The sequence below is a fragment of the Bos indicus genome, chromosome 12 (assembly GCF_029378745.1).
Source record: "Bos indicus isolate NIAB-ARS_2022 breed Sahiwal x Tharparkar chromosome 12, NIAB-ARS_B.indTharparkar_mat_pri_1.0, whole genome shotgun sequence".
Lineage (NCBI taxonomy): Eukaryota > Metazoa > Chordata > Mammalia > Artiodactyla > Bovidae > Bos > Bos indicus.
Window position 1 is genome coordinate 89,400,204 of NC_091771.1, and position 13,779 is coordinate 89,413,982.

A 13,779-nucleotide genomic window follows, 5' to 3' on the forward strand; every position below is an offset into this window, starting at 1 on the left:
GTCCCCTGGGATAGTCAGCGTGCTGCTGCCCTCACGGCACTGAGCGTGCTTCTCAGCACGTGTCCCCACATGGCACTTGGCGCCCCAGGGGAGCTGGTCTCCCCGGGAGGCAGTGGTGGGCTCCCCCGCCCTTGACAGAAGACCGCAGTCCCGGCCTCCCCACCCGGGCCCCGCCCGGCCTTGTGGACCTCGTGAGGCCACCGGCCCTGCCCCGAGGGTCTGCCTTAGCCCCCTCCCCGGGGGGCGCAGTCTGCTCGCCCACCGTGTTCGGGTTCCTCCCAGGGCAGCCCCGGGGCTCTGCGCTCTGCCGGCTCTCATTGCCAGCACCAGGCAGGGGTGACGCCTCCCCCACCCTCGCCGGAACGCTGACGGCTCCACTTCCGCCCCCACGAGCCAGCGCCGCGTCCCTCTGCCTCGGGCTTCCATTTCTCCGTCTTTCCCCTCTCTGCTTTAAACAGAGAAACACGGGAGTGGAGCCTGCACGCAGGACCCTGAACGCGCTGACGCAGGGTCTTCCGAGGGCAGCCTCTCTGCGGGGCGGGCTCCCTGCCCCCACGCGGCCGCCCAGCGCGTGGAGCCGGCGGGGACTTTGGCCGATGCTGACCATGGCCGGCTGCGTCCCACCACCGCTCGCCGTCCTTGGGCTCCTCGTCCTCCTCGCCCCGCACGCCGCCTGGCCGACAGGTAGGTGCTCTCGGGCAGCGGGTGGGCACTCAGGGGCTTTCTCTGGGAGCCGAGGGGCTCCGGCAGGACCAGGGTGGTCTGTGCCCAGCTCCTGGTCTCAGTGCTGTTTGTGACGAGTATGTCGGAAGTAAACATGTCCTCTGGGGTCCCCAGGGGCTCAGACAGAGCTAGCCGCCAGGTCTGGGGCTCAGGACAGGATGGGGCACAGCTTCCGGGGAGTCCCAATGGGACCCCAGTCCCTCCGCACGCAGCCCCTGCTCAGGGCCCCTTCCCCCCCACCCCAACCTTCCTATACCTCTGAACCCAAACCAGCGACTGCAGATGGGGGACCCTGGACCCCCGCCACCCATGTGGCCATGATGCCTCCCCCAACTGGTGGCCAAAGTCAGGTTGCTGGGAGTTCAAAATACACCCGACTGCACAGCTTTAGCACAGAAATCAGAACGCAAATTTAGTTTCTTTTAACAGTCATTGTGTGTTGAAACAGTAGCATTCTGGATCTGTCAGTTAGATAAGTATATTATTAAAATGATCATAACCTCCTCACGGCCGAGTGGACCCAGGAAGAGACGCCCGCCCAGCCTAGGCCACCCTTGGCACCACTCGGAGGAAAGAGACACAGTCCCCGAGGGGACAGGGCCACTGGTAGAGAACCTCCTCCCGAGATTCAGTCACTGCTGTCGGCCCAGGGTCTGGAAACAGCGGTAATCTCGTGTCCCGTCCGCCTCGATGGCAGAGACGTGGTCTTTCTCAAATGGGGCTCCTGTCTAAACCCGCGGGCCAAACATGGTAAAAGGAAACCACCAACACATCAGGAAACAAGACAGCCGTGAACCTGCGGGAAGAATAGAATCAGACCCACGAAAACCTTGCTACCAGGCAGAGAACACAGGAGACGTGCAATAAAGACGCGAGGAGGAAACAAGAGACACCACGGTGCTCAGACAACGTGAAAAGGAATCGGAGAGGACTTCTGGAATGGAAGTGTATTCGCTTGACTATTCACTTTAAAACCCAGTAAGTACGGATTTTAATATATAAAATCCATTAAATGTAAAGTGAAAATAAAGTATTCACTTTAAGGTATATTCACTCTAAAATCCATTAAACAAACGAATCAACACAAAGCATTTGGAGAAGAGTTCTCCTCCACAGCAGAATGCCAACAAGTAAGGACAGAAGAAGGCGAATTGGAAAGGTGTTATTCCACAGCTAAAATGGTAATGACTGATTCAGGAGAACTACCTCACTGATGCTGAAAACGTTCGGCTGAAGACTGTTGGGGAGGCAGGACATCGCGCCCCAAAGCACCTCCTCACCTGTGGACGCCATCCATGCAGTGGCCCCTAAACTGCACGTTCTCTCAGAACCTCGGAGTGTGACCTTTAGTTGGAATAGGGTCTTTGCACATCATCCTCAATTAGTGAACGTGAAAGTTGCTCAGTCGTGTCCTACTCTCTGCGACCCCATGGACTATACGGTCCATGGAATTCTCCAGGCCAGAATACTGGAGTGGGTAGCTGTTCCCTTCTCCAGGGGATCTTCCCAACCCAGGGATCGAACCCAGGTCTCCCACATTGCAGGCAGATTTTTTACCAGCTGAGCCACCAGAGAAGCCCTAATCCAATGACCACAGTCCTTATAAGAAGGTTCCACACAGTCCTCCCTGACGTGGCCCTGGTCCCCATATTTCAGAATGGGGCTTAGAGCTCCAGCCATCACATCTGTGTCCCAGGCAGCAGGATGAGGGGAGGGAGAAAGCAATGGCCAAGGGCCGCACCAGTTGTCTTTTTTCAAGAAGCTTCCCAGGAGCTGCAGCCTGGGCCTTCTGTGTGCATCTTGGTGGCCAGCGTTCGGTCACTCAGCCTCTTTTAGCACCAGGAGAGTCTGGCCCTGCAGCTGTGTGGCCAGCTAGAAGTGGAGGGCCCTCGTCCTGGCAGAGGATGCCCGGAGGACACAGCCTGCTCTCCACCCCGTCCTCTCGGGCTCCTGCCCTCCTGTTCTAAGCTCTGTCCTGCTTACCCGGCTGCACGTGGAGGGCTGGGTCCCAGTGTCGTCAGGAGCAGGAGGAACGGGCCACTCATGGGTCTGCATGCCCGTCGCCCGGAGCCTGGCCCCCGGGCCTCAGCCCCACTCGCTGAGGCACCTGCACTCCCATCTTGCCCTGCAGTCTTTCTTCCTGCATCGAAAGCGCACGAGCTTCTGGCCAGGTGGAGGCGAGCCGGCTCCTACCTCCTGGAAGAGCTCTTCGAGGGGCATTTAGAGAAGGAGTGCTGGGAGGAGATCTGCGTCTACGAGGAGGCGAGAGAAGTGTTTGAAGACGACGAGACCACCGTGCGTATCCCCGCCGCACACTCTCCTGCTTTCCCATGACTTGCTGCCTCGGGGGGGCGTGTTCTCCAAGAGAGACTCAATTAAGGAACCTACTCACCTACGTGGGAGGTTGATCTAACCCAGTGTACAGACGAGGAATCGGACACTGCAGGGAGTTCACTTTCCCCAGCCTGTCAGTGGGGGACCCCGAGGGCAGCTCAGTCCCCCTAAAGTCCCTAAACTCTCCCCTCGGATTCAGCAAGCTAGCACCCCGAGCAGCAGGACTCCTCACAGAGGTCGCTCAGCCTGTCAGGACTCACAGAATTTAGTATTTTTAATAGAGACGAGACGGTTTCAGTGTACCAACACCACCACAAAAGTCCTCCTAGGATGCCTCCACAGTAAGGACACCTCTCATAATCAGCACCTTGGATCAGAAGCGACGACAGCACACCAAGACCACAGCCAGGACCTCGCCCGTCTCGGTTACCCAGAGGCTTGCCAGGGGCAGACAGAGGGGCTGCGTTGTTGTGCGTAAATTCTCAGAACAGCAAAACATGTAATATGCTTTACATATCAAGGCAGCAACATTTAAAGTTGATTCTGAACAAATGTTGACCTGTTTCTTGAGTACACACACACACACACACACACACACACACATATATTTTAGGGGGCTTCCCTCATAGCTCAGTAAAGAATCTGCCTACAGTGCAGGAGACCTGGGTTTGATCCCTGGGTTGCAAAGATCCCAGGGGAAAAGGCAACCCACTCCAGTATTCTGGTGTGGAGAATCCCATGGACAGAGGAGACTGGCGGGCTACAGTCCATGGGGTCACAGAGTCGGACACAACTTAGCGATCAAACCACCACCACATATATTTTAAGGTCTATTTATTTATTCATTCATTTTCGGCCGTGGCGGGTCTTCACGGCTGCAGTGAAGTTCTCTCTTGTGGCAGGTGGGCCCCCTCTCCCTTGCCATGCTCAGGCTTCTCATCGCAGCGGCTCCTCTTGAGGAGCACAGCTCTGGGCTCGTGGACTCAGCAGTTGTGGCCTGAGGGTGCTAGAGCGCTGGCTCAGTCGCTGGGCACGTGGGCTTAGGTGCTCCGAGGCGCGTGGAATCTTCCTGGGCCAGGGATGGGACCTGTGTCCTTTGCATTGGCAGGCAGACTCTTTACCATGGGACCAGGGAAGCCTCTCTCTAATATATTTTTTAACTGCTTTAAAATATATTTTCTTAGATGCCCATGTATAAGAAAACTCCTCTCAAATAGACGATCTTTCATAGAACTGGGAGAAACGAAAGCTTCCTGGTGAAGGGAAAGCTGGGCTCGCCCCCCGAGGCTGCAAGCACACTTGAGCTGTTGCAAGCCGGGGATGGTGTGCGGCCTGCTCACCCGCTTACCTCCAGGCTTTAAGTCTGAGTAGTCTCCTACCTTTAGATTCCCTGCCTGAAAACAACACCTCCTACACGCAATTTGCAAATTTCCATCATTGCTGAATTGGCTTATAAAACAGAAAAAGCGGTGGGAATTTCTCACACCTGCATCCGGCACTTGCGGAGTGGGGCCCTGGAGACCACCTGGGTGAGAGGTGCCCGGGGGGCCGTGGGGTCTGTGCTGCGTCTCAGCTACTGACACTTTCCCTTCCCCAAAGGTCGCAGCAAATCCACACCAAGCAGCTCGTGGAGCACACGCTGCAGTGGATGTTCAGTCGCTCAGTCCTGTCTGACTCTTGCGACTCGATGGACTGCAGCCCACCAGGCTCCTCTGTCCACGGGATTTCCCAGCAAGAATACTGGAGTGGGTTGCCATGCTCTCCTCCAGAGGATCTTTCTGACCCAGGGATTAAACCCACATCTCCTGCACTGCAGGTGGATTCTTTACCACTGAGCCACCTGAGAAGCCCAGAACATATATTAAAGAGGGCATTAAGTAGCTGTAGCTTCCCGGGTGGCTCAGCTGGTTAAAGAGTCTGCCTGCAAAGCGGGCGACCCGGGTTCAATCCTGGGTTCAATCCCTTGCTTAGAGAATCCCATGGATGGAAGACCCTGCCAGACTACAGTCCATGGGGTCACAAAGAGTCGGACACGACTAAGCGACTTCTCTTCACTTAAGTGAAGTAGATGTAGAGAATTTCATATTCTCGTTTCAACCAGCATTTACCTACTAAGTGAGCAGAGTCAGCATTTTCTTACCTTCAAGCTCAGCCACAGGAGAAGGTGGAAGAACAGGTGTTTGATTTCTAACACCCTTATGTTCCCTCGGACAGGATGAATTCTGGAGGACATACATGGGTGAGTGTCTCCTGCACCCGGCTCGCCGCCTCCTCTGCTTTTTGCTTTGATGGGAGGAAGCATCAACCCCGCTCTCCAGGGCTGAGAACTCGAGGCCAGAGGATTCCCAGTGCCCAGCCTTGGGCTCCTGGACCTTGACCCAAAGGAAGGGCTCCCATCCGTGGGATGAGAGGGAAGCTCACCCCCTCCCCCAGCTCCCGTAGGCCTTGTGCTGATGGCCAGAAGCCGATTAAGCTGCGGAAGGCAAGGCTTGCGGGTGCTGTTTGGGGACCACGGTGACCGGGGGTCTCCGGGAGGCCTCTCAGCAAGGACATGGGTCCTAGAGGGGCAGGTGGGCCGACTGAGTCGGGGGCGTCAGGGGGTCACCCACGAGGGGGGTCCTCTCCGCAGGTGGCTCCCCGTGTGCCTCCCAGCCTTGCCTCAACAACGGGTCCTGCCAGGACAGCATCCGCGGCTACGCCTGCACCTGCGCGCCGGGCTACGAGGGCCCCAACTGCGCCTTCGGTGAGCCCCGCCCCTCCCCCGGACCCCCCCCGGGGCTCCTTTCCCTGGACCCCCAGCCCTTCCCTGGGATCCCCACCCTTCCCCCGGGACCCCCGCCCCTCTCCGGGACCCCCACCCCTTCCCGGGACCCCCGCTCCTCCCCCAAGGGCCCGACTCCTGGGTCGTGGGTGCGAGACCGTTCTCAGCTTCATCACCTGGTGTCCCTTAAACGTTGCGGGTTGGGGTGGCGGGGACCGGGGGTCAAAGCAGCCAGAGACCCCTCCATGCAGAAGTGAACTCTGTCCTCGATGTTAACACGGAACCTGCCGGCGTTCTGCTCCAACGGCCTCCCTGAGAGCTCAACCCGGTGCTGGGAGGAGATCCCAAGTACAGCGCGCAGGGCAGGGTTCCCAGCTTCACCCCACACACGTCCCCTCCCTGTCCCGATCCCCGCCTTGAAGAAGCCCCTTAAGAAGTCTGGCTGCCATGGCGGGAACTGAGCCCACAGAGGGGCCACGAGGATCCTTGTGAGGGGCACGGCGGGCTCCACCTCCGTTCGTTCCTGAAACTGAATGGAAGCGCTCACATGAGCACGTTTGGAATGAAAAGCCAGAGCCCCACGCTCAAGGATAGTTGTTCAGTTAAGTTCAGTTGCTCAGTCGTGTCCGATTCTTTCGACCCCATGGACTGCAGCACGCCAGGCCTCCCTGTCCATCACCAACTCCCGGAGCTTGCTCAAACACATCCGTTGAGTCGGTGATGCCATCCAACCATCTCATCCTCTGTCGTCCCCTTCTCCCGCCTTCAATCTTTCCCAGCATCAGGGTCTTTTCAGATGAGTCAGTTCTTCGCATCAGGTGGCCAAAGTATTGGAGTTTCAGCTTCAGCATCAGTCTTTCCAATGAACATTCAGGACTGATTTCCTTTAGGATGGACTAAAAAGGGTACTTCAGAATGGCTGTTTCCAGGGTAATATTTCTGCTTTCCCCTTCTTCTCCTTTTAGCTGAAAGCGAATGTCACCCCCTGAGGCTGGACGGGTGTCAGCACTTCTGCTACCCGGGACCAGAGTCCTACACATGCAGCTGTGCAAGGGGCCACAAGCTGGGCCAAGACCGCAGGTCCTGCCTCCCCCACGGTGAGCCTCCCCCCGGGCCTTCCTCTGCAGCGACTCTGAAAGCCCACTTCCCCTGCTGTGGCTGGTCAGGGCCAGGGAAGGGGGCTTCCCAGCCCCCGCCAGGCTCCCCTACCCGCCCCCCATCCCCACCATCTCTGAGAGCAGGTATGGAATCCCATAATATACACGAAGTATCTCAACCTAACGGGCACCACAGAGCAGGCTGGGTCAGCACCACGGTCACCCCACTGCCTGCCCTGGGAGGCACTGACCTTTCTTTCCGTGTGGCCACCACAATGAAGACAGGTGTGCGTGTGGAACCCTCGGTCCTGAGTGCTGCCAGAGGCCCCAGGGAAGCCAGCAGAACCTTCTGCCTTTCCCGTGGCAGGTAACAGAAACACATTTTAATCTTTTGTTATGTTTCACCCGTCTGTCATCTGTCCTTTCTTTGATTTAGGTGAACTGTCTACAACCTCCAAATTGCACTTCAAAGAACTTTCTCATGCTGAACTCACAGCTTCAGTGTCTTATGTTTTAACTTAGCAACACACGAAGTCATGTTGACCCTTCTCCCAAACTATTTCAAGCACTTTCTTTTACGCTCATCTGCTACTTTGACCAGTATTTTATTCTTTTCTTGCTTTTCTAGTAACTCCGCAAAATAAGCACTATTTTCAGTAATACCACCAAGGTGGGTTTGGTTTTACCTACATTTTGCGTTTTCCTTGCATCCCAAGGCCTCTAATACAGATCACCCCGTTCTTCCTTAGCCCTGTCAAGAGAAACACCACGTTGGCCACAGACCTGACTTAAATTTTCTAGCAGCCACGTGCATAGAAAGCGGGTGAAATTAATTCTGATGATGTGCTTTACTTACCTCAATACGTCTACATATCATTTCAACACGCAACGAATAGTTTAAAAGCTGGGATATGTACGCTTCCTCTTTCTACCTAAGCCTTGGCTCTCGGACGTGTAGTGTACAGCATTTCTCACTTGCAGCTCATCCTGGCTTGGACCAGTGGATCGCAAGTGCTCAGTAACCATAGCGACCATCACTTGACAGAAAGCTTTACGGGTTGCTCTAGCAACCGGGCTGCGCTCGGCCCCCTGGACGTGCGCGTGCGCACTTGTGTGCAGGTGCCGAACGCGTCTCCCTCACCTGACGCTTACACCCGGGTCCAGCCAGGTGGAAGCACGTGGCCGCTGTGTGGAGGCCTGGCCAAGCGACAGCCACAGCTCAGTGACCACCAGGACTGGAAGGGTCAAGGGAGGGGAGCTCAAGTGAGGGGCGAGCCGGGGGTGGGGCTTGGTCTCCCCGGAACTGTACCTTTGCTGACTGCCCGCCCCCAACCCCGCGCATCCGCTGCTCACCTCTCCCCTTCTCGCCCCCACCGACCCTCCGCGCGCCGAGGGGGCCTCAGTAATGGGGGGTGCGCTGGGCTGGCTGGAGGGTGTGCGCCCCACAATCTCAACCACAACACTGTGCTGCCCCAAATGCTGCAAAGGCAGGCTAACTCTTTCTTGTCTGTTTTGGTTTTTAAAGGTAAAACTAACAAATTCCGAAGGAAAAGACTTCTGCGGGGGTGTTCTAATACAGGACAACTTTGTGCTGACAACAGCAACATGCTCACTATTGTACGCAAACATTAGTGTGAAAACAAGTGAGTACTTTGTCATTCGGTTTTATAAGATGGCACCGGAAACAAAACTATCCTGTGTAGAAATAAAAAGAATTCCTTTAATCTAGAATTCTTGCTTCTAATGAAATACAGACTCGGTTTAGCTTCCCTCTGGTGAGATCACTCATACAGGCAAAGCAACGGGGACTAGCTAGCGGAATTCTGGGCACAGCACGCCGGCAATGCGGAACCTGACAGCCGAGGACTGGGGCACTTGGTTTGACACTGAAGTGCAGCAGTCAGACCTCCGTCCTTGCGCCGAGGCTGTGTTGTGAACTGCTCCACAGTGCTCCCTAGGACCCGCCAATATTGAATGCATTTTTGCCCTCCTTCCTCAGACATTTTTCAGTCACCAGCCCATCAGCCTAGAAAATGACTCCTGAACAGGCAAGTCTGATTCACTCCCAGAGGTTCTTCCTAATTTCTTCTGACCTGTTCAGCCTGCCCTTACTGAGCCCCCGCCGCGCCCCCAGGACGCCTCACTTGGTTTTGCAGAGAAGAGTGTGGGAGAGGCCCCCGCTGGGGCGCTCCGGTCCCTGGGCAGAAGGCGCAGCGACGGCGCGGGGCGGGCGGGAACGCGGGGGAGGCGGGCCGAGTCGCCCTGAGCCCCGCCCCTGCCTCCTTCCAGGGTCCCACTTCCGGCTGCACGTGAGGGGCGTCCACGTGCACACGAGGTTCGAGGCGGACACCGGGCACAACGACGTGGCCCTGCTGGACCTGGCGCGGCCCGTGCGCTGCCCGGACGCCGGGCGGCCCGTCTGCACGGCCGACGCGGACTTCGCCGATAGCGTCCTCCTACCGCAGCCGGGCGTCCTCGGCGGCTGGACCCTCCGCGGCCGCGAGATGGTGCCCCTGCGGCTGCGGGTCACGCACGTGGAGCCCGCGGAGTGCGGCCGGGCCCTCAATGCCACGGTGACCACGCGGACCAGCTGCGAGCGGGGCGCGGCGGCCGGCGCGGCGCGGTGGGTGGCGGGCGGCGCGGTGGTCCGGGAGCACCGGGGCGCCTGGTTCCTCACCGGCCTGCTGGGCGCCGCGCCCCCCGAGGGGCCCGGGCCGCTGCTGCTCATCAAGGTCCCCAGATACGCGCTCTGGCTCCGCCAAGTCACTCAGCAGCCGAGCCGAGCCAGTCCGAGAGGCGACCGGGGTCAGGGGCGTGACGGGGAACCGGTGCCGGGTGACCGCGGTGGGCGGTGGGCGCCGACAGCCCTTCCTCCGGGACCCCTCGTCTGAACTGAGCCCCCAGGAAGGAGGAAGGCGCGTCCAACAATAAAAGTGGAGCCCGAACAGCGCTTTCCTGAACCTGCTGGGGAACCGGCGTTCAATCCAACAGCATCGACTCTGGGTTGGGGGGGGGGGGGCGGGGGTAGTTGCACAGCGACCTCCCAGCTGTACTGGGGGCGGGGGGCGGGGGTGTGGAGCTTAGGGACCCGGCAGCGCAGGGAAGGAAGGCGAACTAGGGCCTGTGCACGGCCCACGTCGGGGGCGGGAGCAGGCAAGCAGTTCTGCGTGGAGGGTCCACCGGCCCCAAGAGGGCGGAGCGGCCCTGAACCTGCAGCGTCCACACCAGGGAGTCCCACCCAGACTGCAGCAGCCCTCCCCCACAGACAGGAGCCGCCAAGCGACTGCAAGAGCGCGGTGCTGTGTACTTCCGCCACCGTATCTAAGCCAGGAGGTGTCTGGCTCACCGAGGATGGAGGGGCCCTCACCGCTGAGCTCCGTGGACGCCAGGGTGGGACCTTGAAGCCAGGTGGGATCCAGAGGCTCATGCACACCCGGACCCACTGCTGGGGAAGGGGGGATTGTTTTAAGGGTTACAACTGTGATGTATACATTCTTCTGACAGGAAAATCGGTAGGATTTCAGTCTACTGTTCCTCCATTGCCTTCCTTTGTTTTTGCCAAGGTCCTTTCAGAGAAATGGGCCAGTGCATCTGCAGACTGGCCAAAAAAAGTTAATTCTGGGGTTAAAGTGTAATATCAGAAATGAAAGAAAGTGTTTTTGAATTGTTAGACTTAAAAATCTGGATTGTGTTTAAACTCCCAAAGTACACTGATATTCTCTTCCAACTAAGGCCATCAGCTGCCCAGGGTTTGAAATCTAGCAAAGGAGAGCTGTGGTTTTACATCAATCAGTTCAGTTCAGTCGCTCAGTCGTGTCCGACTCTTTTCGACCCCATGAATCACAGCACGCCAGGCCTCCCTGTCCATCACCAACTCCTGGAGTTCACTCAAACTCATGTCCATCTAGTCGATGATGCCATCCAGACATCTCATCCTCTGTCGTCCCCTTCTCCTCCTGTCCCCAATCCCTCCCAGCCTCAGTCTTTTCCAAGAGTCAGCTCTTCGCATGAGGTGGCCAAAGTACTGGAGTTTCAGCTTTAGCATCATTCCTTCCAAAGAAATCCCAGGGCTGATCTCCTTCAGAATGGACTGGTTGGATCTCCTTGCAGTCCAAGGGACTCTCAAGAGTCTTCTCCAACACCACAGTTCAAAATCATCAATTCTTCAGCACTCAGCCTTCTTCACAGTCCAACTCTCACATCCATACATGACCACAGGAAAAACCACAGCCTTGACTAGATGGACCTTTGTTGGCAAAGTAATGTCTCTGCTTTTGAATACGCTATCTAGGTTGGTCATAACTTTCCTTCCAAGGAGTAAGCGTCTTTTAATTTCATGGCTGCAATCACCATCTGCAGTGATTTTGGAGCCCCCAAAAATAAAGTCTGACACTGTTTTCACTGTTTCCCCATCTATTTCCCATGAAGTGATGGGACCAGATGCCATGATCTTCGTTTTCTGAATGTTGAGCTTTAAGCCAACTTTTTCACTCTCCACTTTCACTTTCATCGAGGCTTTTTAGTTCCTCTTCACTTTCTGCCATAAGGGTGGTGTCATCTGCATATCTGAGGTTATTGATATTTCTCCCGGCAGTCTTGATTCCAGCTTGTGTTTCTTCCAGTCCAGCGTTTCTCATGATGTACTCTGCATAGAAGTTAAATAAGCAGGGTGACAATATACAGCCTTGGCGTACTCCTTTTCCTATTTGGAACCAGTCTGTTGTTCCATGTCCAGTTCTAACTGTTGCTTCCTGACCTGCATACAGATTTCTCAAGAGGCAGGTCAGGTGGTCTGGTATTCCCATCTCTTTCAGAATTTTCCACAGTTTATTGTGATCCACACAGTCAAAGGCTTTGACATAGTCAATAAAGCAGAAATAGATGTTTTTCTGGAACTCTTTTGCTTTTTCCATGATCCAGCGGATGTTGGCAATTTGATCTCTGGTTCCTCTACCTTTTCTAAAACCAGCTTGAACATCAGGAAGTTCATGGTTCACATATTGCTGAAGCCTGGCTTGGAGAATTTTGAGCATTACTTTACTAGCATGTGAGATGAGTGCCATTGTGCGGTAGTTTGAGCCTTCTTTGGCACTGCCTTTCTTTGGGATTGGAATGAAAACTGACCTTTTCCAGTCCTGTGGCCACTGCTGAGTTTTCCAAATTTGCTGGCATATTGAATGCAGCACTTTCACAGCATCATCTTTCAGAATTTGAAATAGCTCAACTGGAATTCCATCACTTCCACTAGCTTTGTTCATAGTGATGCTTTTTAAGGCCCACTTGACTTCACTATTCCAGGATGTCTGGCTCTAGATGAGTGATCACACCATCGTGATTATCTGGGTTGTGAAGATCTTTTTTGTACAGTTCTTCTGTGTATTCTTGCCATCTCTTCTTAATATCTTCTGCTTCTGTTAGGTCCATACCATTTCTGTCCTTTATAGAGCCCATCTTTGCATGAAATGTTCCCTTGGTATCTCTAATTTTCTTGAAGAGATCCCTAGTCTTTCCCATTCTGTTGTTTTCCTCTATTTCTTTGCACTGATTGCTGAAGAAGGCTTTCTTATCTCTTCTTGCTATTCTTTGGAACTCTGCACTCAGATGCTTATATCTTTCCTTTTCTCCTTTGCTTTTCACTTCTCTTCTTTTCACAGCTATTTGTAAGGCCTCCCCAGACAGCCATTTTGCTTTTTTGCATTTCTTTTCCATGGGGATGGTCTTGATCCCTGTCTCCTGTACAATGTCACGAACCTCATTCCATAGTTCATCAGGCACTCTATCAGATCTAGTCTCTTAAATCTATTTCTCACTTCCACTGTATAATCATAAGGGATTTGATTTAGGTCATACCTGAATGGTCTAGTGGTCTTCCCTACTTTCTTCAATTTAAGTCTGAATTTGGTAATGAGTTCATGATGAATCCTGCAAAAATGTCTGCAGTCTTGCTGCTGACACTAGTTTGCCATACAATCTGTATCTGCTGGAGGAGAAACCCTATCTGGAAATCATGGCAAACAGCGCGGGCAGACACAGGCCTCTCCCTGCAGCATTTACGGGCTGTGCTTCCTGGTGGCTCAGACGGTGAAGAATCTGCCTGCGGTACAGGAGACCTGGGTCGGGGAGATTCCCTGGAGAAAGGAATGGCTACCCACTCAAGTACTCTGGCCTGGAGAATTTCATGGACAGAGGAGCCTGGCGGGCTACAGTCTATGGGGTCACAGAGAGTCAGACACGACTGAGGGACTAACGTTTTCACTTCCACTAAACAGAAAGTCCACTGCTGAGAACACTGCAGGCCTGCAGGGCAGCTGAGACACAGAGTGGAAGCTGCTCATCCACCACGTGTTAACCTAATAAAATGGTTACAAGTCAGGTGAGGCAAGCAAATCAAAACAATAAAACTCGAGAAAAGGGAATGTGATTAGACGGCAGAGACTGTCTGCTTCTTTGGCATCAGTGTTCTCAAGGCCAGGCCGACACTCTGCACGGGCTTCCAGACCGGTGGGAACGCAGCACACACATGCCTGAGGTTGTTTCTTTCATCGTTTTGCCAAGTACGACGCTGACCTCATGTTATCGTTTGTTGGAACTCCTTGGTTCTCAGTGTCACTACTTACTGGTCAAGAAAGTACCTGCGAGTGTGGAGAACACCCAGCTTTCCACACTACGAGATCCAGGCACATTCACTGAAGTCCAGGGTCCCCCTCCAGGTAGGACGCGGCTCATCCATGCTGGAGGCTGCTCCCGACTCTGAGGAGCAGGGATGCTGTGAGGACAGCACATCAGAAAACACGGAGCTACTGTCCCAGCCCAGCGTCTGCGCCTCCCCCAGGCCACGCTCTCCTGCTCAGGGGACTGGTGGGA

The 13,779-nt window shown here is 55.1% G+C and overlaps 1 protein-coding gene across 4 annotated transcripts; it reads left to right on the forward strand.

The window, feature by feature from the left end:
- Window positions 1–9,860, forward strand: PROZ (protein Z, vitamin K dependent plasma glycoprotein). Of its 4 annotated transcripts, none has more exons than XM_019971781.2 (9): window positions 1–684; window positions 2,855–3,018; window positions 5,272–5,296; window positions 5,687–5,800; window positions 6,784–6,915; window positions 7,197–7,282; window positions 8,035–8,178; window positions 8,441–8,558; window positions 9,205–9,860. In XM_019971781.2, exons 1-9 carry the CDS (start codon window positions 597–599, stop codon window positions 9,804–9,806), a joined length of 1,473 nt encoding a protein of 490 aa, XP_019827340.2. In that variant the 5' UTR covers window positions 1–596; the 3' UTR covers window positions 9,807–9,860. The 4 variants fall into 4 exon arrangements, with proteins under 4 accessions (XP_019827340.2, XP_019827339.2, XP_070656624.1 ...); XM_070800523.1 differs by lacking the exon at window positions 1–684 and adding an exon at window positions 1,552–1,701; XM_070800522.1 differs by lacking the exon at window positions 1–684 and adding an exon at window positions 1,768–1,904.
- Window positions 9,861–13,779: the final 3,919 nt, after the last annotated feature.